At 41.5% G+C, this 26,598-nt stretch overlaps 1 protein-coding gene across 2 annotated transcripts in view; it reads right to left on the bottom strand.

Moving 5' to 3' along the window:
• Nucleotides 1-7,652: 7,652 nt before the first annotated feature.
• LOC106602390 (polypeptide N-acetylgalactosaminyltransferase like 6) overlaps nt 7,653-26,598 on the bottom strand; it is a 243,677-nt gene continuing 224,731 nt past the window's right edge. For both annotated transcript variants that reach the window (XM_045716609.1, XM_045716610.1), the window contains exons 9-13: nt 20,878-20,985; nt 20,405-20,626; nt 14,820-14,936; nt 10,073-10,222; nt 7,653-8,604 (exon numbers count right to left, since the gene is read on the bottom strand). In XM_045716609.1, the coding sequence (XP_045572565.1) occupies nt 8,431-8,604; nt 10,073-10,222; nt 14,820-14,936; nt 20,405-20,626; nt 20,878-20,985 (771 nt within the window). In that variant the 3' untranslated portion in view covers nt 7,653-8,430. The remainder of the gene's footprint in view (nt 8,605-10,072; nt 10,223-14,819; nt 14,937-20,404; nt 20,627-20,877; nt 20,986-26,598) is intronic.

Raw genomic sequence — 26,598 nt, 5'->3', positions numbered from 1 at the left:
TTTCATAAAATAAAGTGGGATAGTGACGTGAGGCATGATTTGAGAGACCGTAGAATAACTGCTTATTTACAGAGTATCTTATCACTTTCTTACTTTTGGCAAGGTCTCCGTATCAAGAGCAATCTATGTAATATCTCAATGATAGCCTATGTTTTTATATCAGTTTTGGAGCAAAATAGTAGAATGACTAGAGAGAAGATTCAGTGGTGAATACATGGACACAGCTGACCTCTCATGTCCAATTATGGTAACTACAGAACAAATGACTAAAGCTGACTGATTGAATTAAAAACAATTATGAATACCTTCAATAGATTATATTCATTAAAAAAGGAATTAAGACCCAAGTTAAAGGTGAGTAAATGAAACTTAATTCCATTTGATGCATTTTTCTCTTTACTTGTATTCTGACCTTGAACTAATGCTGCATTCGTAACCAAGTCGGAATTGGGAATTTACCACATACGACTGGGAAAAATACACTTGAATGCCAACTGGTAATTAATTACTGGTGGGAAACTCGTCTATCATTCTGCGTTCCCACTTCTCCCACATGCTGACCTCTGACGTCACCTACTAAGTCTGACAGCAACACTGATTGGCAAATGTACTGCAAATTGAGAAATCATAGACTAAACTGATTAAAAATAAGAAGAAACTATACTATGACAAAGATAAATGATATAAAAAATGATAGTAAAAAGCTTTGGAGCACATTAAATGAAATTTTGGGCAAAAAGGCAAACTCAGCTCCATCATTCATTGAATCAGATGGCTCATTCATCACAAAACCCACTGATATTGCCAACTACTTCAATAATTTTTTCATTGGCAAGATTAGAAAACATAGGCATGACCTGCCAGCAACAAATGCCGACACTACACATCCAAGTATAATTGACCAAATTATGAAAGACAAGGATTGTAATTTGTTATTCCGTAAAGTGAGTGTGGAAAAGGTGAAAATAGTTTTGTTGTCTATCAACAATGACAAGCCACCGAGGTCTGACAATTTGGATGAAAAATTAGTGAGGATAACAGCGGACAATATTGCCACTCCTATTTGCCATATCTTAAATTTAAGCCTACTAGAAAGTGTGTGCCCTTAGGCCTGGAGGGAAGCAAAAGTCATTCCGCTACCTAAGAATAGTAAAGCCCCCTTTACTGGCTCAAATAGCCAACCAATCAGCCTGTTACCAACCCTTAGTAAACTTTTTGAAAAGTTTTGGAAATTGTGTTTGACCAGATACAATGCAATTTTACAGTAAACAAATTGATAAACTTTCAGCAAGCTTATAGGGAAGGACATTCAACAAGCACAGCACTTACACATATGACTGATGATTGGCTGAGAGAAATTGATGATAAAAAGATTGTGGGGACTGTTTTGTTAGATGTCAGTGGGGCTTTTGACATTACCAATCATAGTCTGCTGCTGGAAAAACGTATGTGTTATGGCTTTACACCCCCTGCGATATAGTGGATAAAGAGTTACCTGTCTAACAGACCACAGAGTGTGTTCTTTAATGGAAGCCTCTCCAAAATAATCCAGGTAGAATCCAGAATTCCCCAGGGCAATCTTTACTAACGACTTGCCACTGGCTTTGAGTAAATCCAGTGTGTCTATGTATGTGAATGACTCAACACTATGCAAGTAAGCTACAGTTAGTTAGTTTCAGAATGGGTGGCACGGAATAAGTTAGTCCTAAATATTTGAAAAAGTAAAAGCATTGTATTTGGGACAAATCGTTCACTAAACCCTAAACCTCAACTAAATCTTGTAATGAATAATGTGGAAATTGAGCAAGTTGAGGTGACTAAACCGCTTGGAGTAACCCTGCATTGTAAACTGTCATGGTCAAAACATGCTGATATAACAGTAGCTAAGATGGGGGGGGGGGAGTCTGTCCATAATAAAGCGTTGCTCTGCCTTCTTAACAACACTATCAACAAGGCAGGTCCTACAGGCCCTAGTTTTGTCTCAAGTGGACTACTGTTCAGTCGTGTGGTCGGGTGCAACAAAGAGGGACTTAAGGAAATTACAATTGCCTCAGAACAGGGCAGCATAGCTGGCCCTTAAATGTACACGGAGAGCTAACATTAATGATATGCATGTAAATCTCTCATGGCCCAAAGTGGAAGAGAGATTGACTTCTTCGAGCTGAATGCACCAAGTTGTCTGATTAAACAACTAGCCCACAGCTCAGACACCCATGCATACCCCACAAGACATGCCACCAGAGGTCTCTTCACAGTCACCAAGTCAGGAACTGACTATGGGAGGTGCACAGTACTACATAGAGCCATAACTACATGGAACACCATTCTCCATGCACTGTAATTGTAATGCATCTGGGTGTAGCTGATGTAGATGAGTCAGGCACAGGACAGCAGATATGAGTAATGTACGCAATTTTACTCAACAATAATCACAATACATGTCAAATAAATCCAAGGCCACAATAACAGACCGCAATACAATAAACAGTCACTCACAAACAAACATGGGGGAACAGAGGGTTAAATAATGAACAAGTAATTGGGGGATTGAAACCAGGTGTGTAAGACAAGGACAAAACAAATGGAAAATGAAAAGTGGATCGGCGATGGCTAGAAAGCCGGTGAGGTCGACCGCCGAACGCCGCCCGAACAAGGAGAGGGACCGACTTCGGCGGAAGTCGTGACAGCAATTTATAAATTGATAGGAGCTATTGATAATAGCTAAGTAATAATAATAATAGCAATTGTTTTATAAGATTTTTCCTTCTGATCACTGGAGATGAATGTGATACCTTACATGGAAGCAAATTATAAAGCATATAAAAAAATTATAATTAGATGAAGTCATTAGTCATATCCAGTGGTGACCCGTCATTCAGGGTAGGGGGGGCTAGGCCCCACCTGTTTTGAGCCCCAAATTTTAAGCAACCCCAAAAAAAGTAAATGAACCCTTGCTGGGGGATTTGGAGAGACCTTTTCAGTCAGTCACTCGATAATATATTAATACTCTCGCAATCCGTTGATTCTATTAGATTAGATAGATTAAAATTGTATGTTAAACATCACAGCATAGTTGAAAGATATATGGCGTGTAGAAATCCGAAAAGTGTGGCCAGCAGAGATAGGTGGGATGGGCTGAGGGAAATCAAGGGTTGGAATATAGAACTGGAGATGAGTGGGAGCAAAGTTACTGATTGAGGGGTTGGGACTTCTAATATATCATTTTTAAAAAGCATATCAGCATGACAAGCATTTCCACCCCTTTCCTACAGTGAAGTATAAAATGCTGTGACCTTATGCATAATTGTAATTGTATGGCCTTCTAACTTGCAGTGATGAAACTTGGAGACGCAAGACAAATGGATAGGCTACGGCAGCCTGGCGCATTTGATGACGCGGCAAAGCTTTGCCTAACGACAGTCATGCCAAATGAACCTTTCGGAAAGAGGATACCTATTCAGCTGTACAACTGAAATGTGTCTTCCACATTTAACCCAACTCCTCTGAATCAGAGAGGCACCCGGGGGGCTGGCTTAATCCACATCATCAGCGCCTGGGGATCAGCAGGTTAACTGCCTTGCTCAGGAGCAGAATGACAGATTTTAACACCTTGTCTGTAAAGGCTGTCACGTTCATGTGGTTGTTGCTGAAGATCACTAGTAATAGTTGATAATATTTAATGTAAAAAAAAAAAAAACATGTACAGTGAGGGAAAAAAGGATTTGATCCCCTGCTGATTTTGTACGTTTGCCCACTGACAAAGAAATGATCAGTCTATAATTTTAATGGTAGGTGTATTTGAACAGTGAGAGACAGAATAACAACAAAGAAATCCAGAAAAACGCATGTCAAAAATGTTATAAATTGATTTACATTTTAATGAGGGAAATAAGTATTTGACCCCCTCTCAATCAGAAAGATTTCTGGCTCCCAGGTGTCTTTTATACAGGTAACGAGCTGAGATTAGGAGCACACTCTTAAAGGGAGTGCTCCAAACCACAGCTTGTTACCTGTAAAAAAGACACCTGTCCACAGAAGCAATCAATCAGATTCCAAACTCTCCACCATGGCCAAGACCAAAGAGCTCTCCAAGGATGTCAGGGACAAGATTGTAGACCTACACATGGCTTGAATGGGCTACAAGACCATCGCCAAGCAGCTTGGTGAGAAGGTGACAACAGTTGGTGCGATTATTCGCAAATGGAAGAAACACAAAAGAACTGTCAATCTCCCTCGGCCTGGGTACTCCATGCAAGATCTCACCTCGTGGAGTTGCAATGATCATGAGAACGATGAGGAATCTGCCCAGAACTACACGGGAGGATCTTGTCAATGATCTCAAGGCAGCTGGGACCATAGTCACCAAGAAAACAATTGGTAACACACTACGCTGTGAAGGACTGAAATCCTGCAGTGCCCGCAAGGTCCCCCTGCTCAAGAAAGCACATATACATGCCCGTCTGAATTTTGCCAATGAACATCTGAATGATTCAGAGGACAACTGGGTGTTGTGGTCAGATGAGACCAAAATGGAGCTCTTTGGCATTAACTCAACTCGCCGTGTTTGGAGGAGGAGGAATGCTGCCTATGACCCCATGAACACCGTCAAACATGGAGGTGGAAACATTATGCTTTGGGGGTGGTTTTGTGCTAAGGGGACAGGACAACTTCACCGCATCAAAGGGACGATGGACGGGACCATGTACCGTCAAATCTTGGGTGAGAACCTCCTTCCCTCAGCCAGGGCATTGAAAATGGGTCGTGGATGGGTATTCCAGCATGACAATGACCCAAAACACACGGCCAAGGCAACAAAGGAGTGGCTCAAGAAGAAGCACATTAAGGTCCTGGAGTGGCCTAGCCAGTCTCCAGACCTTAATCCCATAGAAAATCTGTGGAGGGAGCTGAAGGTCCGAGTTGCCAAACGTCAGCCTCGAAACCTTAATGACTTGGAGAAGATCTGCAAAGAGGAGTGGGACAAAATCCCTCCTGAGATGTGTGCAACAAGGGTTTTGCCATCATGTACTAAGTCATGTTTTGCAGAGGGGTCAAATACTTATTTCCCTCATTAAAATGCAAATCAATTTATAACATTTTTGACATGTGTTTTTCTGGATTTGTTTGTTGTTATTGTCTCTCAATGTTCAAATAAACCTACCATTACAATTATAGACAGATCATTTCTTTGTCAGTGGGCAAACGTATAAAATCAGCAGGGGATCAAATACTTTTTTCCTTCACTGTAGGTGGTTTAAGTCATTATGGAGTGCAGACCAAGCTGTAAGTTTGTAACAGTTTGAACCATCATCACTCAATTCCATTCAAGTGCGGGCAATAGGCTAGGGTATACTATTGTACACTATTCTCCCTATTATTATTCTTTCTACACTAATCTTCCAACATTACCTTGGGTTGATGAACTGAATGTGGCAAATTTCAGAATGAATGAAACCACTGAATGAATGAAACCCTATTTTTCCATGAACCTTTAGTATTCATGAAAACGTCCCTAAACATACATATTGTGAAACAACAGTGTTTTGAAATCTATGCATGGGTTCTCAAACTGAGATAAATATGCATGTTTTGATGGCTACCTTTCATTGATCTCCATTCTGAAAGCATTCTCCATAAGGCTACATTCTAATATTGTGCACATCAAAATCAAAGGAAAAGTCACTACATTTAAAGGACACCCCCAGACATCCTCCACTAGTTCGATGTAATTTCCTGTCCTAGAGATAAACATCAACAACTTTGCCATCTATTGTTATCTCCAAAGTTTTTACATTGTCTGTAAATTGCGGCTGCGAATCCGCCATATAAATAGTTGAAGAATAAGATGAAGATCCGGAAATATTGAACAATGTTTTTCATATTGAACAAAAATATAAACACAACATGCAACAATTTCAAAGATTTTTCTGAGTTACAGCTCATAGAAGGAAATCCATCAATTGAAATAAATTCATTAGGCCCTAATCTATGGATTTCACATGACCGGGTCGCAGCCATGAGTGGGTCTCGGAGGGCATACATAGCCCCACCCACTTGGGAGCCAGCTCCACCCATTGGGGAGCCAGGCCCAGCCAATCAGAATTAGTTTTTCCCACAAAAGGGCTTTATTACAGACATAAATACCCCCCCGCAAGAAGACAGATGTGGAGGTCTGGGCTGGCGTGGTTACAAGTGGTCTGTGGTTGTGAGGCCAGTTGGATGTACTGCCAAATTCTACAAAACAACATTGGAGGTGGCTTATGGTAGAGAAATTAACATTCAATTCTCTGGCAACAGCTCTGGTGGACATCCCTGCAGTCAGCATGCCAATTGCACGCTCCCTCAAAACTTGAGTTATCTGTGGCATTGTGTTGTGTGGAAAAACGGCACATTTCAGAGTGGCCTTTTCTTGTCCCCAGCACAAGGTGCACCTGTGTAATGATCATGCTGTTTAATCAGCTTCTTGATATGTGGTAGAGCAAAGCCAAGTCAGACAGTGCTCATGGGTCTCACAGGGGAAGTGAAATGATAGGCTACATGTAACTATAAATTCCTTGAATAAACATTTTGCAGGATCCTTTTCATTATCTGGATAGACACTTGTGGTTTCTAGCTAATGTTACACCAATCAAAGCTGTGGAGCGTGTAGTGAAGCAAAACTTTGTAGTGGACAAAATCATTAATCTTGGGGCGACGGGGGGGAGTGGGTTTGTAAAACGCTATCATATGACGCAATTATACCATTTATAATATATATATATATAATACAGACCGGATTATTCTTTTTTTTTTTTAATCGGTGAAAATGTACAAATTATCCAATGGATTATGATAATTTTCTAGTAAGAAAAGAAGGTGGAAAAAACTTTTAATTTGCTCCTATTTTAATTTGCTCCATGGCTCAGGCGGCCAAGTGGAACAAAGGCTGTCATCTCAGTGGCTAAGAGGAATAACATTGCAGCTGTTTCTGATTAATAAACAATGCCATGCTGGTGGGTGGTAACATTCCAATAAAACCCAGCACTGAAACGAAACGTAGGCTGAAAATAATCTGTATATCATAAGAAAAGACTGCATTCACATGGATTTGCACAAAGTGGGCAGTTTGGATGTGTCACTTCTAGCCCAAATATATCATACTTTGACTAAAACGATGACTTATTGAATTAAATCGTTTGGAAACACCATGGGTAAGCTCTGGCCATCATAATCTTTCAGCTCGAAAAAGTGGATTTCTACTGGTGTGGGCGAATAAAGGGATCGACTAAGATGAACAAACAGAACAACTCCCTGATCAAATTGGTTGGCCACCCAGTGGGTGTGTTTTCTGGAATTTTATCAAATGTGCACAATGTATACAAGGGAGCCACACCCTCAAACCTTGTTACGCACGTTTATAGGGTAAGTCTGAACAGCACATACTAAGAAGTGCTTAAATTAAAAACGTGTAAAAAAGGCTGAATCGTCCCATTGGTGCACATGTGGACGAGTTATGAAACCTCTTCAAAAGAGGGCACACAATCATCACTTTTGAATGAGCACCCTCATGCATAATCATAAGTCCATGGGCATCTTCTTGGCTGCTATCTACATGTAATATCATTGTGAGATGTGTCATCATATAAATGCTCACACACGCCATACAATTGCAATAATTCATGTACTTTTTTCAAATTTTATTCATGTTTACTACATCATTTTCATTGGCTGAACTTCACAACTTCAAATCGTACAATCACGGGGACCAGAAATCTGAAAAACCCATTCAAGTATACACTTAATAAATTATTGTTCTTAAAAAAAAAAAAAGACTAAATAAATTAATGCAAAATAAATACTAATAAAATAATAATGGAAAATAAATAGCCTTACAAAAATGAGCAAATAATTTCATGAGCCTCCGATATAGTACAAATCCACCATGCGATCTTGAGAGAGTGACAGTTGGAACATTCCTTTTTCAACCTGATACAAACAAATCCAGTCTACTAGACCTGCTGTGTTTGACCTTTGACCCATAGAGGACCTAGAGGACAGTGTTCTGGAGGTTTCTGTGTCCTCGACCAGCAAGGTGCCCCTGTGTGGCGGCTTAGCTTGGGTCTAGTCTAGTCTGGTTGGTTCTCTGAGAATAGGCGACCTTGAACGTCCCATCAGCCCATTGGGCAGAAACAGGCAGAATCCCAGAATCTCTTTCAGCCAGGAAGGAGTCTTTATCCTCCATTTTGGATCTGATCCCATCGGGCAGAGGATCCGTCAGACAAAACAGAAACGTAGCCCCAGTCCCCCCACCCCCTTCTCTTCCACTTTGTAGCCCCCACGTTGATGAGCTGGGGGGTCTGGGAAACAGGACCGCTAGCTAACTGGCTGGCCGCTTGCTGCTACAATGCACACGTTTGTTTGTTTTTTTTTGTCGTGGGGGTTGGCGCCTGGTTCCTAGGAGCTGGCAGCCGCAGCGCTGTTGAATTTGTCCAGGACGGTGGCGTTGACTCTCTGGAACAGCCACTGCTGCGTCTCCGACCCGGGGTCGCATTTATTCATGAAAATCCTCTTATCACCGGGACTGCAGTCCATGCAACCGCTGCTCACCAGGTGGTACAGCAATTTATCCTGTGTGTTGGCCCAGAGAGCGAGAGAGAGCGTGCGAGAGAGACACAGAGCACGAAAGAAAAAGCATGAGGTAGAGAGAGAGAGAGAGAGAGAGAGAGAGAGAGAGAGAGCAGGAAGCAGAGAGAGAGAAGAGAGGGAGGAAAAGAAGGATTGAGATAAATTATTCAAATAAAGTAGAGACAGGTAAGCCTGTCTCTGGCAGGCAGGCTGCTGTTTAATCCTGCTCTCTCATCTCCCACTCCCTTCAAACAGATTACAGACGGGGAGCTGAGCATCTGACTGCAACAAGGTATTTCCTCCCTCCAATCTAATCCGAGTTTACTTCAATTCATGGGGTTAGGGGTCTGAATTTGGGAGTTAAACTAGGCTGAGAAATATGAGTTCAACACACAAGAGTTTTTAAACCCAGAGTTCCAACGGACTATTACATTACTTTTCTGAAAGTTTATTCTTTGGGTTCATCCTCCCTCGCATGACAGAAAGGGAAAAGTAACAAATTCAGCTGCAAAAGAAAGAGGAATTGAAGGAAGTACGAATCGTTGAAAACTGACAACACAAAATGGCTTCCAATAAAATATTATCTATGGTGATTGCAAACTATTAAATATAGCCAGTGATGGATTCAAACTGAAAAAGGATTCTGTGGGGAGGGATAAAGTTGTGGAGAAAGATGAGCTGGAGAACGCCTCAGAGGTACTTGGCAGTATTTTGTTCTTGTATCATGAGTCCGCCTTCCTGATTTTACAATGTTGACACAGCCTCAAGCCCACCTCAGCCCTTTAATAGGTGGCTATTGCATCTGTGTAGCTTGAGTTCCAGACCTGACTGTGTTGTCTTGCCACAGTAATGGAGGTGGCAAACAGATCTGGGACTCACGCTAGCATCTGTGCACCTCTGAACCTCATCGCGTCATTCTAGGCAGAACCTTAAGAGAGATGGGACTGTAATGACATTCTGATTTTGTGCTGGGTAAACATTCATCTCTCCTCCCTAAATGATGTGGAGGAAATAGGAGTGGTGTGACGATAAAATAAGTCCCCTATTACTTTCCTCTACCTGGAACGCAGCAGTAAAAACACAGTGTACATCTTTTCTATTTGATGACTTTGATATTGTGTTGTGACTGAATACATCAGGCCTACTTTCCTTTACTACAGTGTTTACGTGGCTACGTATGGACATTTCCCTGGCGTGTAGGACTGCTATCAACGCCATTTAGTTAGATTGCCTTGCTGTGGCAGTGGAATAACCACACAACTGCGGCTGTGGTAGAATTTGAATGATGAGGGGCTTGATGTGGTGTTATAACAGTAATCATACGGTATGTAAGGTACCAGGCTTTCTGTTGATTATTGATTATTTATTTGTAATTTACGTTCCACATGGAATATAAAGCCAAAACAGAAGTAAAGTAAGTACCATACAGATACAATATAATCGTGTTCTATTTAATTCTGTTTAAAGTTACCTTCCTATAGCTCCAGTGCTGGTTGCCCTTCATGCCGTGGCAGTCGTACAGTGTGACAGGGGAACTCTGGGAGATGGAGTCAAAGCAGAACTTCCTGGTGTGGAGAGGATCCCCTGGCCTGATGTCCTCTCTCCAGCCAAATGTAAATATCTGAGTACAAACAAGTACACAGGCACAACATGGTATCCAAGTTCCGTTATGAGATTCACAGTATGACTACCCTAAATGTCATTTTAGAGGCGGATGAACATGAGGACAAGAATGCAGTGATGATCTGTTCAGATTTAACAGTAAACAGCAGGAAAATTTGTTGCATATGAAGCAATCGCCGGCTACAGTACCCCAAACTTGTTTTGACTTAAAGGAAAATGCCACCCAAAAATTATCTTTTGGTATTTGTTTCATTAGTCCATTGTTGATATACTACTAAAATGTTTTTCATGTCAGCAATCAAGTTTTCAACATATATAACTTTAAAAATACAGAAATAATGCCAGTATGAAGCAAAATTATAATAAAAGCATCATACCAGCTGTATTGCTGTATTTTGAAAGTTATATATTGCTGACAGGCAAATTGCTGACAGGCAAAACATTTTGGGACTATATCAACAATGGACTAATGAAACAAATACCAAAATATCATTTTTGGGTGGAATTTTCCATTTAGTGTAGTTCTGTGTATTTCGTATGTTATGGTTATTTTGTGAGACTAAGTGTTGTGATGGCTGTTTTGCAGACAGCACATGTTGCGACTAATCTTTAATCAAACTATTTGCAGGTACCTTACCAAAAAGGTATTTCTTGCAAGGGGCAATATGCAGTTCAAACAACAACATTTGGAAGTTATATTCCTTAAGTATCAATGGGTACATATAATTCATTTAAAAGTGACAAAATGGATGTAGTAATTGCAGATTGCCGCTTTAATGGGGCTCCCTGCCTAAATAAAGGTTAAATAAATAAAACATACTGCTACAGTATGACTCATGGAGGGGTCATTCATTCCTGACTATTACTAACTGACTGACTGAATGATTAACAGGCCATGGAGGGATCATGGAGGGATCACTCCTGACTGATACTGACTGAATGAATGAATGATTAACAGGCCAGACTCATGGAGGGGTCACTCCTGACTGATACTGACTGAATGAATGAATGATTAACAGGCTGGTGATGTGCTGTACCTAGAGCAATATAATATAGACTACACCCTGCAATACAGTATAATATAGTATAGACTACACCCTACTATACAGTACAATATAGTATAGACTACACCCCGCTATACAGTATAATATAGTATAGACAACACTGTACCATACAATATAGTATAGACTACACCCTACTATACAGTACAATATTGTGCAGACTACACCATACTATACAGTATAGACTACACGCTATTATACAGTAAAATATAGTATAGACTACACCCTACTATACAGTAATAATATGGTATAGACTACACCTACACCCTACTATACAGTATAATATAGTAGACTACACCCTACTATACAGTATAATATAGTAGACTACACCCTACTATACAGTAATAATATGGTATAGACTACACCTACACCCTACTATACAGTGTAATATAGTAGACTACACCCTACTATGCAGTATAATATAGTATAGACTACACCCTACTATGCAGTATAATATAGTATAGACTACACCCTACTATACAGTATAATATAGTACAGATTACACCATACTATACAGCATGGACTACACCCTGCTATACAGTATATTATAGTATAGACGATACTGTACCATACAAAAAGGACTACACCCTACTATACAGTATAATATAGTACAGACTACACTGTACCATACAGTATAATACAGATCAGACTACACTGTACCATACAGTATAATATAGTATAGACTACACCCTACTATACAGTATAATATAGTATAGACTATACCCTACTAGTATAATATAGACTACACCCTACTATACGGTATATTATAGTATAGAATACAACCTACTATACAGCATACTATAATATAGACTACATATACACCGTACTATACAGTATAATATAGACTACACTCTACTATACATTATAATATAGTATAGACTACACCTGCACCCCACTATACTGTATAATATAGTATAGACGTCACCCTACTATACAGTATGATAGAATATAGACTACATATAATACACTGCTCAAAAAATAAAGGGAACACTTAAACAACACAATGTAACCCCAAGTCAATCACACTTCTGTGAAATCAAACTGTCGACTTAGGAAGCAACACTGATTGACAATACATTTCACATGCTGTTGTGCAAATGGAATAGACAACAGGTGGAAATTATAGGCAATTAGCAAGACACCCCCAATAAAGGAGTGGTTCTGCAGGTGGGGACCACAGACCACTTCTCAGTTCCTATGCTTCCTGGCTGATGTTTTGGTCACTTTTGAATGCTGGCGGTGCTTTCACTCTAGTGGTAGCATGAGACGGAGTCTACAACCCACACAAGTGGCTCAGGTAGTGCAGCTCATCCAGGATGGCACATCAATGCGAGCTGTGGCAAGAAGGTTTGCTGTGTCTGTCAGCGTAGTGTCCACAGCATGGAGGCGCTACCAGGAGACAGGCCAGTACATCAGGAGACGTGGAGGAGGCCGTAGGAGGGCAACGACCCAGCAGCAGGACCGCTACCTCCGCCTTTGTGCAAGGAGGAGCAGGAGGAGCACTGCCAGAGCCCTGCAAAATGACCTCCAGCAGGCCACAAATGTGCATGTGTCTGCTCAAACGGTCAGAAACAGACTCCATGAGGGTGGTATGAGGCCCCGACGTCCACAGGTGGGGGTTGTGCTTACAGCCCAACACTGTGCAGGAAGTTTGGCATTTGCCAGAGAACACCAAGATTGGCAAATTCGCCACTGGCGCCCTGTGCTCTTCACAGATGAAAACAGGTTCACACTGAGCACATGTGACAGACGTGACAGAGTCTGGAGACGCCGTGGAGAACGTTCTGCTGACTGCAACATCCTCCAGCATGACCGGTTTGGCGGTGGGTCAGTCATGGTGTGGGGTGGCATTTCTTTGGGGGGCCGCACAGCCCTCCATGTGCTCGCCAGAGGTAGCCTGACTGCCATTAGGTACCGAGATGAGATCCTCAGACCTCTTGTGAGACCATATGCTGGTGCGGTTGGCCCTGGGTTCCTCCTAATGCAAGACCTCATGTGGCTGGAGTGTGTCAGCAGTTCCTGCAAGGGGAAGACATTGATGCTATGGACTGGCCCGCCCGTTCCCCAGACCTGAATCCAATTGAGCACATCTGGGACATCATGTCTCGCTCCATCCACCAACGCCACGTTGCACCACAGACTGTCCAGGAGGTGGCGGATGCTTTAGTCCAGGTCTGGGAGGAGATCCCTAGGAGACCATCCGCCACCTCATCAGGAGCATGCCCAGGCGTTGTAGGGAGGTCATACAGGCACGTGGAGGCCACATACACTACTGAGCCTCATTTTGACTTGTTTGAAGGACATTACATCAAAGTTGGATCAGCCTGTAGTGTGGTTTTCCACTTTAATTTTGAGTGTGACTCCAAATCCAGACCTCCATGGGTTGATAAATTGGATTCCATTGATTATTTTTGTGTGATTTTGTTGTCAGCACATTCAACTATGTAAAGAAAAAAGTATTTAATAAGATTATTTCATTCATTCAGATCTAGGATGTGTTATTTTAGAGTTCCCTTTATTTTTTTGAGCAGTATATAATATATTATATTGTATAATATATTATACTGTATAATATAGACTACACCCTACTACACAGTATAATATAGTATAGACTACACTGTACCATACAGTATAATATAGTATTTGACTACACCCTACTATACAGTATAATATAGTATAGACTACACCCTACTATACAGTATAATATAGTATAGACTACACCCACACCCTACTATACTGTATAATATAGTATAGACGTCACCCTTTATACAGTATGATAGAATATAGACTACATATAATATAGTATATTATACTGTATAATATATTATACTGTATAATATAGACTACGCCCTACTAGACAGTATAACATAGTATAGACTACACCCTACCATACAGTATAATATAGTATAGACTACACCCTACCATACAGTATAATATAGTATAGACTACACTCTACTATACAGTATAATATGGTATAGACTACACCTACACCCTACTATACAGTATATTATAGTGTAGACTACACCCTACTATACAGTATAATATAGTATAGACTATACCCTACTAGTATAATATAATATAGACTACACACTACTATATGGTATATTATAGTGTAGACTACACCCTACTATACGGTATATTATAGTGTAGACTACAAACTACTATACAGTGTAATATAGTATAGACTATACCCTACCATACAGTATAATATAGTGTAGACTACACCCTACTATACAGTATAATATAATGTAGACTACACCCTACTATACAGTATAATATAGTGTAGACTACACCCTACTATACAGTATAATATAGTGTAGACTACACCCTACTATACAGTATATTATAGTGTAGACTACACCCTACTATACAGTATAATATAGTATAGACTATACCCTACTAGTATAATATAATATAGACTACACCCTACTATACAGTATAATATAGTATAGAATACACCCTACTATACAGTATAATGTAGTATAGACTACACCTACACCCTACTATACAGTACAAGGCTCCCGTTGTACCTACCTGTTCGTGTGCCCAGGTGCGTTCAGCCCCCTCCTTCAGACAGGCGTCCAGTCGCAGCTCTGTCCCTGTGGGGCCGTGCTTGGAGTCTATACACAGACCTGATGCAGCGTTACGAATCTACAAGGACACAAAGAGAGAGAGGGCTCAGTTAAAACTAAACACACACATGGAAGCCTCCCAAAAACAGAGAAAGGAGGCCTCGGTGAAGACTTGCACGCACGCACGCACGCACACACACATCTATAGATGTAGAGACCACAGGATGAGATACTCCGGCTTCTCTCTAATGCTCAACGCTCTGATCAATGGACTCCAGTGTATAGTGAGTGGAATCCATGGCAACCTTCCAAACACACTGTACACAGTAACTTAGTACAAGCAGCCAACTATCTATACACAGTACGTGGTTTTAAGTAACAGCGTATGATCTGACATGGTATCAAAGCTCTCACAGTTTGCTGACAAGATCTACTCTCACCAGTGACTGTAAGAGATAAGCTAATTAGTTCTTGGAGCATCTTCCTCCCTTTAAGCCGGAGTTAACAGGCTCCCCCCTACTGTGAAAACTTTCTAAGTTTCAGAGTTACTTGGCTCTCAAACACATTTGATTGATTGTGCCATTTGCCTAATTCTCTTTATAGCATTCAGGTGAGCTTGGCTGGTGTCACAGTATAGCTCAATAATGCATGAATCCAGTAGCACTGCATCTAAAGTAGCCTGGTCTCTGTCTGTCTCTGTGGCCCTCACTAACACATTCAGAGGAGAGAGAAAGGCGAGGGCAGAGGAGAGAGGACAAAGGAGGAGAGAGGGGGAGAGTGAGTTAGAGTGTGTGAGAGATAGATAGAGAGAGAGCCAGAGGAATGGTTGGAGAGATGAGGTCCTACAGGGTCAGAGTGAGACACTGTATTTGACAGGAAGGAGACCAGGGATGGAATACTCAGAGGTGTTTTGCACAGGGTTGACTCTCTTATAAATTTTGTTACCCCTGCTCGCCACTAGATGGGGCCAAAGACATTAGCTAGGGCTGTAGCAAATAATGGTGATTGTTTGACTGTTAGTGTGGAGAATGTCTGACAACAACGCTATGGTTGGCTCAGAAAATGTTGATTATAAAAATGTATACCAACTCAATGTCAGCTCTCCTCAATGTTGTGCATGTTTTTCTAATAACAGTACAGATTACGGCTTTTATTTGGGTCAGGATAACTTGTGTTTCTTTTGTGGAGTTGAGATAAAAACTCGAGCTGTGAAAAATGGAGCAACAAAAACTAAACTAACGGAATGACAGAAATTCTCTACAAAATGGCGACACATTTCTTGCGTCAGTGCTTTCTGCCTCTTTGGTTGCTCCCGCATCTAAACTAGAGAGCCTCTCCCCTTTTCCCATCATGAAGGAGTGAAATATTCAAGACAAGTGATTTCCCCTTTCCTCTTGAACAACAACAGAAACATCCATTAGGTACAGGTCAGATGTGACCAATTTTCTACAGGCAGCCCCATCTCTGGAAGGTCACATCGTCAGCCAATGAGAAAAGACAGGAAACGCTGTGTTCCTGACGTAGACCTAATTCAATCGGACACTATTCCAAAAGGATGATACATACCAATAATACAAATCTTTGCTGCAAAGTTCTACAGTATTTTACATGTCAAACAATAATACGAGTTTAGTCCTTTAAATGCTGCAAACAAACTTGGCACTTTGTGCCTATCGGGCACCCGTGGAGCAGCATTATGAAGCAAAAAGTTTTGCCAGAAGTGCAGTTGGAAATGCAAAATAATACCCACCTGCATTGCAATTCAGAAACTTCAAATAATCAAACTCCCTCAGCCTGCCGCCCGCATCGACAAAGTGCATTTAACCACAGGGTCATTAGGAGTAAACTGCTGATCGCTCTGAAAGACCAATAATGGTGTGCAAATTGTACTGCATAATGGGCCTTCACTCTCCACTTTTCCCAAGCCTCATCTGTCTGAAATGGGCCCAGGAGCAAAACACAGTGCTTCTCCCCGATGCCATGCCTATCAACATGCCAGCGCTGATCTAGAGACACAGTTAGAGCCGAATCAAAAGGCCTGATGATTGCATCACTTGAAGTGATTTAGACCTATTGAAGGAGCCGTAGTGTGGAGTTGTGGGGAGCGAGGAAGATTGGATGGTGGGGAGGGGGTCAGATCGACAGCCCCCTATTTACCCAGTCTGCACAGCTCCAAGGCCGAGGTGTCGAGAAGGCTGACCCCCTGATCGTCATCTTCCAGAGATGTAGAGGAAGTTTAATCTGAGCTCTCTCTCCTCTATGTCTGTCTCACAATCTCACTCTCTCTTTGTCCCTCTGATCTTATCCCCTTCCCTCTCTCGCTCTGTCGGTCTCACCTCTCCCTTCTCTCTCCCTGTCCTCCCTTGCAATCTGGGCTTGAATACCCAATGAGAGATCTTTATAGTTCCATAGATCAGGTGGGGTGACAGGCAGGGTGAGAGCCAGAGAAGAGATGGCACATGAAGCTGTCAGCCTGATGATAAAATTACTATCATCCTCACCCGGGGGAGGAAAGAGGAGATATTTACCTACTGTGCAAACATTTTCTCATCAAGAGATACACCACTTCACTTCTTATTTAGTATCCATTTTCACCTCTGGCTAATAGGGAAGAGGTGGTTAATCAGCGGGGACGGTAATAAGCTGGGACTTGTGTTGTGTGTGTGCTTGTACAATTTGTGCTAATGACCTTGTAGACGTGAACAGCGGAGAGTGGGAAAGGTGGGTCACTGCGGAGACGGCCTTCCATTCTACCTATTATCATTAGTACCCTGACCCAGGGGCCAGGACGTCAGAAAAACATAGAAAGTGAGATTTTCTAAAAGAAGGCAGAGCAAAGAATCCAATTATATGTAATGCAAAATTAATTTCATTTTTCATATTAACGTACAACGTGTTCACCGTGAGGTTTCTGAAATATTTCAGTGGCTTGAGAGGAGGATGTGGTTTCCTTCCGGCACATAGGATGAATTAATTAGTGAATGATGTATTCCAGGTCCATCTAACCATCTACCAGTGATTATTAAAACTACTCCTGCACCCAACCTCCCATGGCTGGGAAACAATCTCCATGAATACCTGATTCTTAGCCTGGATAGTGGGGACACTATTTACAGTTGAAGTCGGAAGTTTACATTCACTTAGGTTGGAGTCATTAAATCTTGTTTTTCAACCACACATTTTTTGTTAACAAACTATAGCTTTGGCAAGTTGGTTAGGACATCTACTTTGTGCATGACACAAGTAATTTTTCCAACAATTGTTTACAGACAGATTAGTTCACTTACATTTCACTGTATCACAATTCCAGTGGGTCAGATGTTTACATACACTAAGTTGACTGTGCCTTTAAACAGCGTGGAAAATTCCAGATAGGCTAATTGACATCATTTGAGTCAATTGGAGGTGTACCTGTGGATGTATTTCAAGGCCTACCTTCAAACTCAGTGCCTCTTTGCTTGACATCATACCGCTCAGGAAGGAGAAGCGTTCTGTCTCCTAGAGATGAACGTACTTTGGTGCGAAAAGTGCAAATCAATCCCAGAACAACAGCAAAGGACCTTGTGAAGATGCTGGAGGAAACAGGTACAAAAGTATCTATGTCCACAATAAAACGATTCCTATATCGACATAACCTGAAAGGCCGCTCAGCAAGGAAGAAGCCACTGCTCCAAAACTGCCATAAAAAAAAGCCAGACTACAGTTTGCAACTGCACATGGGGACAAAGATTGTACTTTTTGGAGAAATGTCCTCTGGTCTGATGAAACAAAAATAGAACTGTTTGGCCATAATGACCATCGTTATGTTTGGAGGAAAAAGGGGGACGCTTGCAAGCCGAAGAACACCATCCCAACCGTGAAGCACGGGGGTGGCAGCATCATGTTGTGGGGGTGCTTTGCTGCAGGAGGGACTGGTGCACTTCACAAAATAGATGGCATCATGAGGATGGAAAATTATGTGGATATATTGAAGCAACATCTTAAGACATCAGTCAGGAAGTTAAAGCTTGGTCGCAAATGGGTCATCCAAATGGACAATGACCCCAAGAATACTTCCAAAGTTGTGGCAAAATGGCTTAAGGACAACAAAGTCAAGGTATTGGAGTGGCCATCACAAAGCCCTGACCTCAATCCCATAGAAAAATTGTGGGCAGAACTGAAAAAGCGTGTGCGAGCAAGGAGGCCTACAAATCTGACTCAGTTATACAAGCTCTGTCAGGAGAAATCTGCCAAAATTCACCCAACTTATTGTGGGAAGCTTGTGGAAGGCTACCCGAAACGTTTGACCCAAGTTAAACAATTTAAAGGCAATGCTACCAAATACTAAATGAGTGTATGTAAACTTCTGACCCACTGGGAATGTGATGAAAGGAATAAAAGCTTAAATAAATCACTCTACTATAATTCTGACATTTCACATTCTTAAAATAAAGTGGGGATCCTAAATGACCTAAAACAGGGAATTTTTACTGAGATTAAATGTCAGGAATTGTGAAAAAACGGGAGTTTAAATGTATTTGGCCAAGGTCTACGTAAACTTCCGACTTCAACTGTAAATGGTGAACGGAGCATACCAGTATGGATTCCAGGCAACCTGATTCCAGCTCCTGCATTTATGGATATGATTGCCTGAGGCTAGATCCCATCCTCACAGAGAACAGATAGAGATGGTAATAAAATGCCAAGGCCATCTCCAGCCTCATCCCTTCACAGGTAACACAGAGAGGCATTATATATATCTCAGAATACGATGCAGCAAACTGCATGTCATGTTTATGGACAATGTAAAGTCAAATCTCCTACTTATGGTTTCTGGGGGTAGTGAAGCAGACAGTCCAGCTCTGTCCGTTTTGTGACACTGTCTACTCTAAAACATTTCATTAGCAGGCTGCTGGCTGCCTGTCCCATATGAGAAATGCATTACATTTCAGCGAGCACCAGACATTCATAAATCAATGAACATGGAAGAGTCCCAAATGGCACCCTATTCCCTATATAGTGCACTATTTTGGGCCATGATCAAAATCAATGCACTATAAAGGGAATAGGGTGCCATTTGGGATACAGTTCTGGTAGAATAATAGCCTTCCGTGACACACCTGTGGAGGCATTCAGGCACTGTCTCTTAGCTGATGTATTGGTGTCTGGAAATAGATTCCTTCATTACAATACCAGCTAAAAATACGGAAGAAACCAAATCAGCCTGTGGATACTGCTCAGACTTTGCTGTTATTGGTGGCAAGTAAGACAGTGGGTTTATGTAGGCCTAAGTATTGTGAGAAGTCCTATTATTTGTATCAATGCCTCAGTAAGTGACCTCGAATACATGACCTGACGTTTAATTTTGGATTCAAAGGTAATCACATATGGTTTTATATGCCTTTGTATGCTTTTCTTTTTGTGTGTGTGTGTACCGGCTCTTGCGAGTGGGTTCATTCGTTCTGTAGGTGCGTTAGCTCTGTCTGTGTGCGTACGTGCTCTTGTATGTGTGTGTGTGTGTGTGTGTGTGTATGTGTGGTGGTTCTGTGTGTATTCCTAACTTCCTACCTCTCCCCAGGCGGCAGGCAGCGGCTCCACAGCGGGGTAGTACTTGGCCAGGTCCCAGGCCACAGCGTTCATGTACCACTTGAAGTCTTTACACTTGAGGTGTCTCCTCAGCTCCTTTTGGGCTGTCAGGTCCCCGGTGGACAGGTGGCGGTACTCTGGACGACGCTGGTAGATGAACTCTGTGTACTCATCCATCCATGTCTCAGCCACCCTCTTCAGGTTCTGAGATAAGGGAGAGAGACAGGGAGGGAGAGAAGGGGTAAGGAGATGGACTGTCTGTGTGTTTAGCTTATCACAGCACAGATCACAGTGCGCTGAGTTAGTCAGACCTCATCTTAAATCAGATAGATGGCTGGACCTACATCCTCAGTTTGACTATCAGCCATGTGCTGATAGTCAACCAGTCAAAATGGCTGCATGTTAGCCATAACCAGTTGATGGAAGCAGTGTATTGACTGGTCAGTCTAACTTACTCTGGCTAGGCTTGTTCCAGACGGCACTTTGTAGGGGACGTATTTCCTGTAGATATGTCCTACTCGGGAGCATGGTACGTCGTACATACTGCCCCCACACATCCATACCTGAATGGAGATGGAACACAAATAATACCTCAGTACATTACTTCAAAAGCTTTCTGTCAGTCTGCTAGCTATGTGTCCTAAGCCAGGCCGCAAAACCTTTGTAACTCAACCAACCGTGTGTTGTAAGTAGGGTTGCAAAATTTCGGGAACATTTAATACATTTTCTGGTTTTCCAGAATACCTGGTTGGATGATTCCGGATTTCCTGCTTATTCCCTCCTGATTCTGGGATTTCGGGAGAAATCAGAGAATTTATTGAATGTTCCCGGAATTTTGCAACCCTAGTTGTAAGCATTGAAGTAAAGAAAGAAAAGAAAAAAGCTCACTTAGTTTTTCCTATTGTGCCAGAAAGGAATCACAGGTATCTTTCAATTTCAAAGCCCTGAGTTATTGTGGACTGAGTTCAGAGTGAGGATATTGTTGTTGAAATGGTTGAGTAGATGGGTTTGTGTTCTGTTTGTTGCAAGACCCTAATACAGGCAACCTATTGTCCCTCTGTCCACACTTGAAGTGGATTCCCACTTTGTCTGCTTGGCAGGGCCACATTATAAGCCTCTTTGAGCGGAGGGACTGAAAGGAATCCTATTTCCAGAGCACTCCGCTCGATACCCCTCTTTTCCTGCATCAAAGGAAGAGCTAGAAAGAAGAGGAAGGAAGAGGGCAGGTGTCAGTAGTGCTACTCTGAACCCCTTCAGTCTGCTATCCTCTCCCTTACTGTCTCCCGTGCTCTCTCTTCCTCTCTATGCCTCTCTGTATCTCTTCATGTCCCTCCATTCTTTCTCATTCCTCTCCCCTTTTTCCCTCCCTCTCTCACCCCTCCTTTCAAACTTGGCAGCTTGATTAGAATTAGAGTGGTCATGCTGACTGTTTGGAAAGGATCCTGGGACATTTCACCTCTCCTCCTCGCTCCACCTCTCTCCCTGCTCTGCCATATCAAAACGAGGCAGGGCGCTTTCCTGTGGAGCCTCAGGTTAATGGTCAAGCTGGCTTTACAGGCTTCATTGACATGTGGAGAGATTCCTCCAGTCTTCAGAAAATGGCCTCTTCAGAGGAGATGTTCATTAACCTCTCATATCAGCAGATGAGGGGTTTATGAATGACTCCCATGCGTTCATGAGTAACAATTTGTTTTAGCGTACCACTCACAGGACGAGGTAAAATTCCTTGAGATGCTTTGATGATAACTGTTCAATGTGAGATACAACCAGTGTCAATAGATTGTCAGTCTAACAGCTATCATATGTAGGTTAACTGTCAGACATCCATATTCCGTGACAGTAGAGGAGAGTGGGGTAAGTTGAGCCAAAGGGGTCAGTTGAGCCACCCTTGTTTCTAGGAAACCATACACAAAATGTATAATTTGACCAAATATTTAGGGAGAGGTCATCATTTCATGGAGTCTATGAAGGAAGAAACCACATGGAAAAAGTGGTAAGCAAGTTATGTCAAAAAAGTCAAAATCATTTATTGTGTTAGAGGTTTCATGATGCTTCTAAACCAAAGTAGATCATATTAAGAGTGTTCTATACATACATCAGTTGGGGTCTGTATAAGCTTCAAAATGAGGTCCTAAACCTAGCATGAAAGTGTATCCTTGTAGCTGTGTGGGGTAATAAAGTCAAAATGTTTGTCTTGGGGTAAGTTGAGCCAATGGCAAGTTGAGCAAATTGAAGTGTTTTCTTCCCAAGTGTAATGCAAGGCATTATTGGTGGGATATGAGGTTACAACAGGGCCTGGCCTATGTTAATTTGAAAAAGTACAAAGTGTTTGTTAGGTGTTAAGCCTGTGTTAAAAGATGCTTCAAAATATTAAAAGACAAAAAAGCAATTGTGGTGATGATGAATTGTGTTTAGGTAATAAAGATGGTTTAAAAAACGTAGTGCTAATATTTCAATCAATACAGAAATTTGTAGGCGGCATAGCTATGTTTTCAAAAGAAATGTTTAGCTGGATACTGATTATTTCCAGGGATACACAACATCCTGAAATATATGTAGATATCTTTGCTAGAAATAATACTATATTTCATTAACAGAGTGATGCTGAATGTAAAAAATGTCTCTCCCCTAAGTAACTGGACCAGACAACTCTGAATCAGAGCTTTTAACATTTAGACAGATGGGGGCGCCACTGTGTAATATTTACACTTTTGCTTCATTTGTGTGCTTATTGTACACTTGTGAATTCTCAATACAAAATAACACCAACGACTCAAAAAACACACAGATTAACACAAATGTCTGAATCCCTCCTCCCACCTCTGTAGTAAGACTTATTGCAATTTTGCTTGGGAACTATTTTTATCGTTGCCATGGTTTCCAGTCAAGGAAGAAAGGGCTGCATTCCAATTACAAAGTGCACTCACTGACAGAACGAGAGCGAGAGAGAGAGAAAGCGAGAGAGAGAGAGAGAGAGAGAGTATACTGAGACCCGGTTGGATGGCAGGTACGTCAGGCACGATAACCACGATATTCCCTCACATCCATATACCGTGTTCTCCTCCGGAAATCAAAATGGAATACCCTCTGAGCCGCAAACAAGCCAAACATCACTGGTTGTAATTAGTTTGGGAAGGAGGCTAAAGCCTGAACTACTGCTTGTAACCCACTAACATGTGCACACACGGTTGCAGACACACGGGCACACACACACACACGCACACACAAACATTATTTTGGAATGCTGGGTTCTGAGGAGTGCATTGTACTGGAGAAGGTAGGGGAAATAAAACACTGGAGAACAGAGCGAGAGCAATTCTTCTGAGTGAAAGTCGTTCCAGTTTAATAAAGTTGTCTGGGAGCAGATTGACCTGTCTGGAGACTGAGGCAGGGGTATGATGGGACAGGATGGAAAAGAATGGACGAAAGAAACACATTGTTATGGGTCCATGATTGTCTGGACTCTAATATAATTGCAAGGTTGGTAGACTTTGGCGTGTTTTAAATCATCTGCACATTTTAAGGGATACATTGTTGTGCTCAGATGAATGACGCAACTTTATATGTATTTTAAATATGTCTAATAAAATTAATTCAAGGTAAGGTGGGACACAGTCACTGGATGAAAAGGGTGGAAGAGCCACATTGCTATGTGACCATGATTGTATAATATGAACTATTAGTAAATATAATTTATATTGTATCATATCCTATTGAATAAAAGATTAGTGGCATTTATATGTCGTGTTACACACAGTGCAGATAAGGACTAAATAGAAGCACCTCAGCATAGATAGAAGTGGATAGTATAGACCAGGGGTCAGCAACAGGCAACAGGTGGCCGTGGGCCAAAACAAGCCCTCAAGTGATTTCTTTTGTCCCCCCCCAAAGTTTTTAGCAAAAAAACTAAACTAATATATATATTATATATTTTGGGGGAGGGATTTTAGTTTTTGGAGAAAAAAAATACTAAAATCACCAGGAATTCAGCTAGAAATTACTTTCAATTAGGAAATCTGTTCACCAAGTATTTCCATGAATAAAAAAAAGAGGCACAGTGCATTTGGAAAAGTATTCAGGCCCCTTGACTTTTTCCATATTTTGTTACATTACAGCCTTATTCTAAAATTGATTAAATTGTTGTTTTTCCTCATCAATCTACACACAATACCACATAATGACAAAGGAAAAACTGTTTATTGATTTTTTTGATGTATTAAAAATAAAAAATGAAGTATCACATTTACATAAGTATTCAGAGCCTTTACTCAGTACCTTGTTGAAGCACCTTTGGCAGTGATTACAGCCTTGAGTCTTCTTGGGTATGACGCTACATGTTTGGCACACCTGTATTTGGGGAGTTTCTTCCATTCTTCTTTGCAGTTCCTCTCAAGCTCTGTCAGCTTGGATGGGAGCGTCGCTGCACAGCTATTTTCAGATCCCTCCAGAGATGTTCGATTGGGTTTAAGGATCTCTCTGTACTTTGCTCCGTTCATCTTTCCCTCGATCCTGACTGGTCTCCCAGTCCCTGTCACTGAAAAAGATCCCCACAGCATGATGCGGCCACCACTTCCATGTAGAGATGGTGCCAGGTTTCTTACAGACGTTACACTTGACATTCAGGCCAAAGTGTTCAATCTTGGTTTCATCAGACCAGAGAATCTTGTTTCTCATGGTCTGAGTCCTTTAGGTGCCTTTTGGCAAACTCCAAGAGGGCTGTCATGTGCCTTTTACTGAGGAGTGGCTTCCGGGTGGCCACTACCATAAAGGCCTGATTGGTGGAGTGCTGCAGAGATGGTTGTCCTTCTGGAAGGTTCTCCCATCTCCACAGAGGACCTCTGGAGGTCATTCAGAGTGACCATCAGGTTCTTGGTCACCTCCCTGACCAAGACCCTTCTCCCACGATTGCTCAGTTTGGCCAAGCGGCCAGCTCTAGGAAGAGTCTTGGAGGTCCCAAACTTCTCCCATTTAAGAATGATGGAGGCCACTGTGTTCTTGTGGACCTTCAATGCTACAGACATTTTTTGGTACCCTTCCCCAGACCTGTGACATAATCCTGTCTCGGAGCTCTACGGACAATTCCTTCAACCTCATGGCTTGTTTTTGCTCTGACATGCACTGTCAACTATGGGTCCTTATTTGGAACGTTGTGTGCCTTTCCAAATCATGTCCAATCAATTGAATTTACCACAGGTGGACTCCAATCCAGCGTTAGGAACATCTCAAGGATTATCAATGGAAACAGGATGCACCTGAGCTCAATTTCAAGTCTCATAGCAAATGGTCTGAATACTTATGTAAATAAGGTTTTTCTGTTTAACATTTTTAATACACTTGCAAGAATTTCTAAAAACCCGTTTTCACTTTATCATTATAGGGTATTGTGTGTAGATTGATGAGATTTTGTGTTTATTTAATCCATTTTAGAATAAGACTGTAAAGTAACAACATTTGGAAAAAGTCAAGGGGTCTGAATGCACTGTATGTGATTGTGTCTACATGTAATCAAGTTATGAAATTATTGCTATTTTCAAATAAATCTGTTGGGGCTGAGTTGTAGTCAAATTATTATAATTATGTTAGGAGAGCCCCTTGGAGAGCCCCTTGGATGAGTGAAGAAACAAATCAATTAAAGAGAAATTGCAGAAAGGCAGAGCGGAAGTGGAGAAAGTCAAAGTTGCAGGTTCATTATGATATTCTGAGAGAGCAACTTGGCATATACTGTACAGTAACAGTCAAATGTTTGGACACTCATTCAAGGGTTTTTCTTTATTTTTCCTATTTTCTACATTGTAGAATAATAGTGAAGATATCAAAACTATGAATTAACACATATGGAATCATGTAGTAACCAAAAAAGTGTTAAACAAATCAAAATACATTTTATATTTGAGATTCTTCAAAGTAGCCACCCTTTCCCTTGATGACAGCTTTGCACACTCTTGGCATTCTCTCAACCAGCTTCACGAGGTAGTCACCTGGAATGCATTTCAATTAACAGGTGTGCCTTGTTAAAAGTTCATTTGTGGAATTTCTTTCCTTCTTAATGCGTTTGAGCCAATCAGTTGTGTTGTGACAAGGTAGCGGGGTAAATAGAAGATAGCCTTATTTGGTAAAAAACCAAGCCCATATTATGGCAAGAAAAAGCTGAAATTAGCAAAGAGAAACGACAGTCC

The sequence above is a fragment of the Salmo salar genome, chromosome ssa04, assembly GCF_905237065.1.
Source record: "Salmo salar chromosome ssa04, Ssal_v3.1, whole genome shotgun sequence".
Lineage (NCBI taxonomy): Eukaryota > Metazoa > Chordata > Actinopteri > Salmoniformes > Salmonidae > Salmo > Salmo salar.
This window is presented reverse-complemented; position numbering and strand designations above follow the sequence as displayed.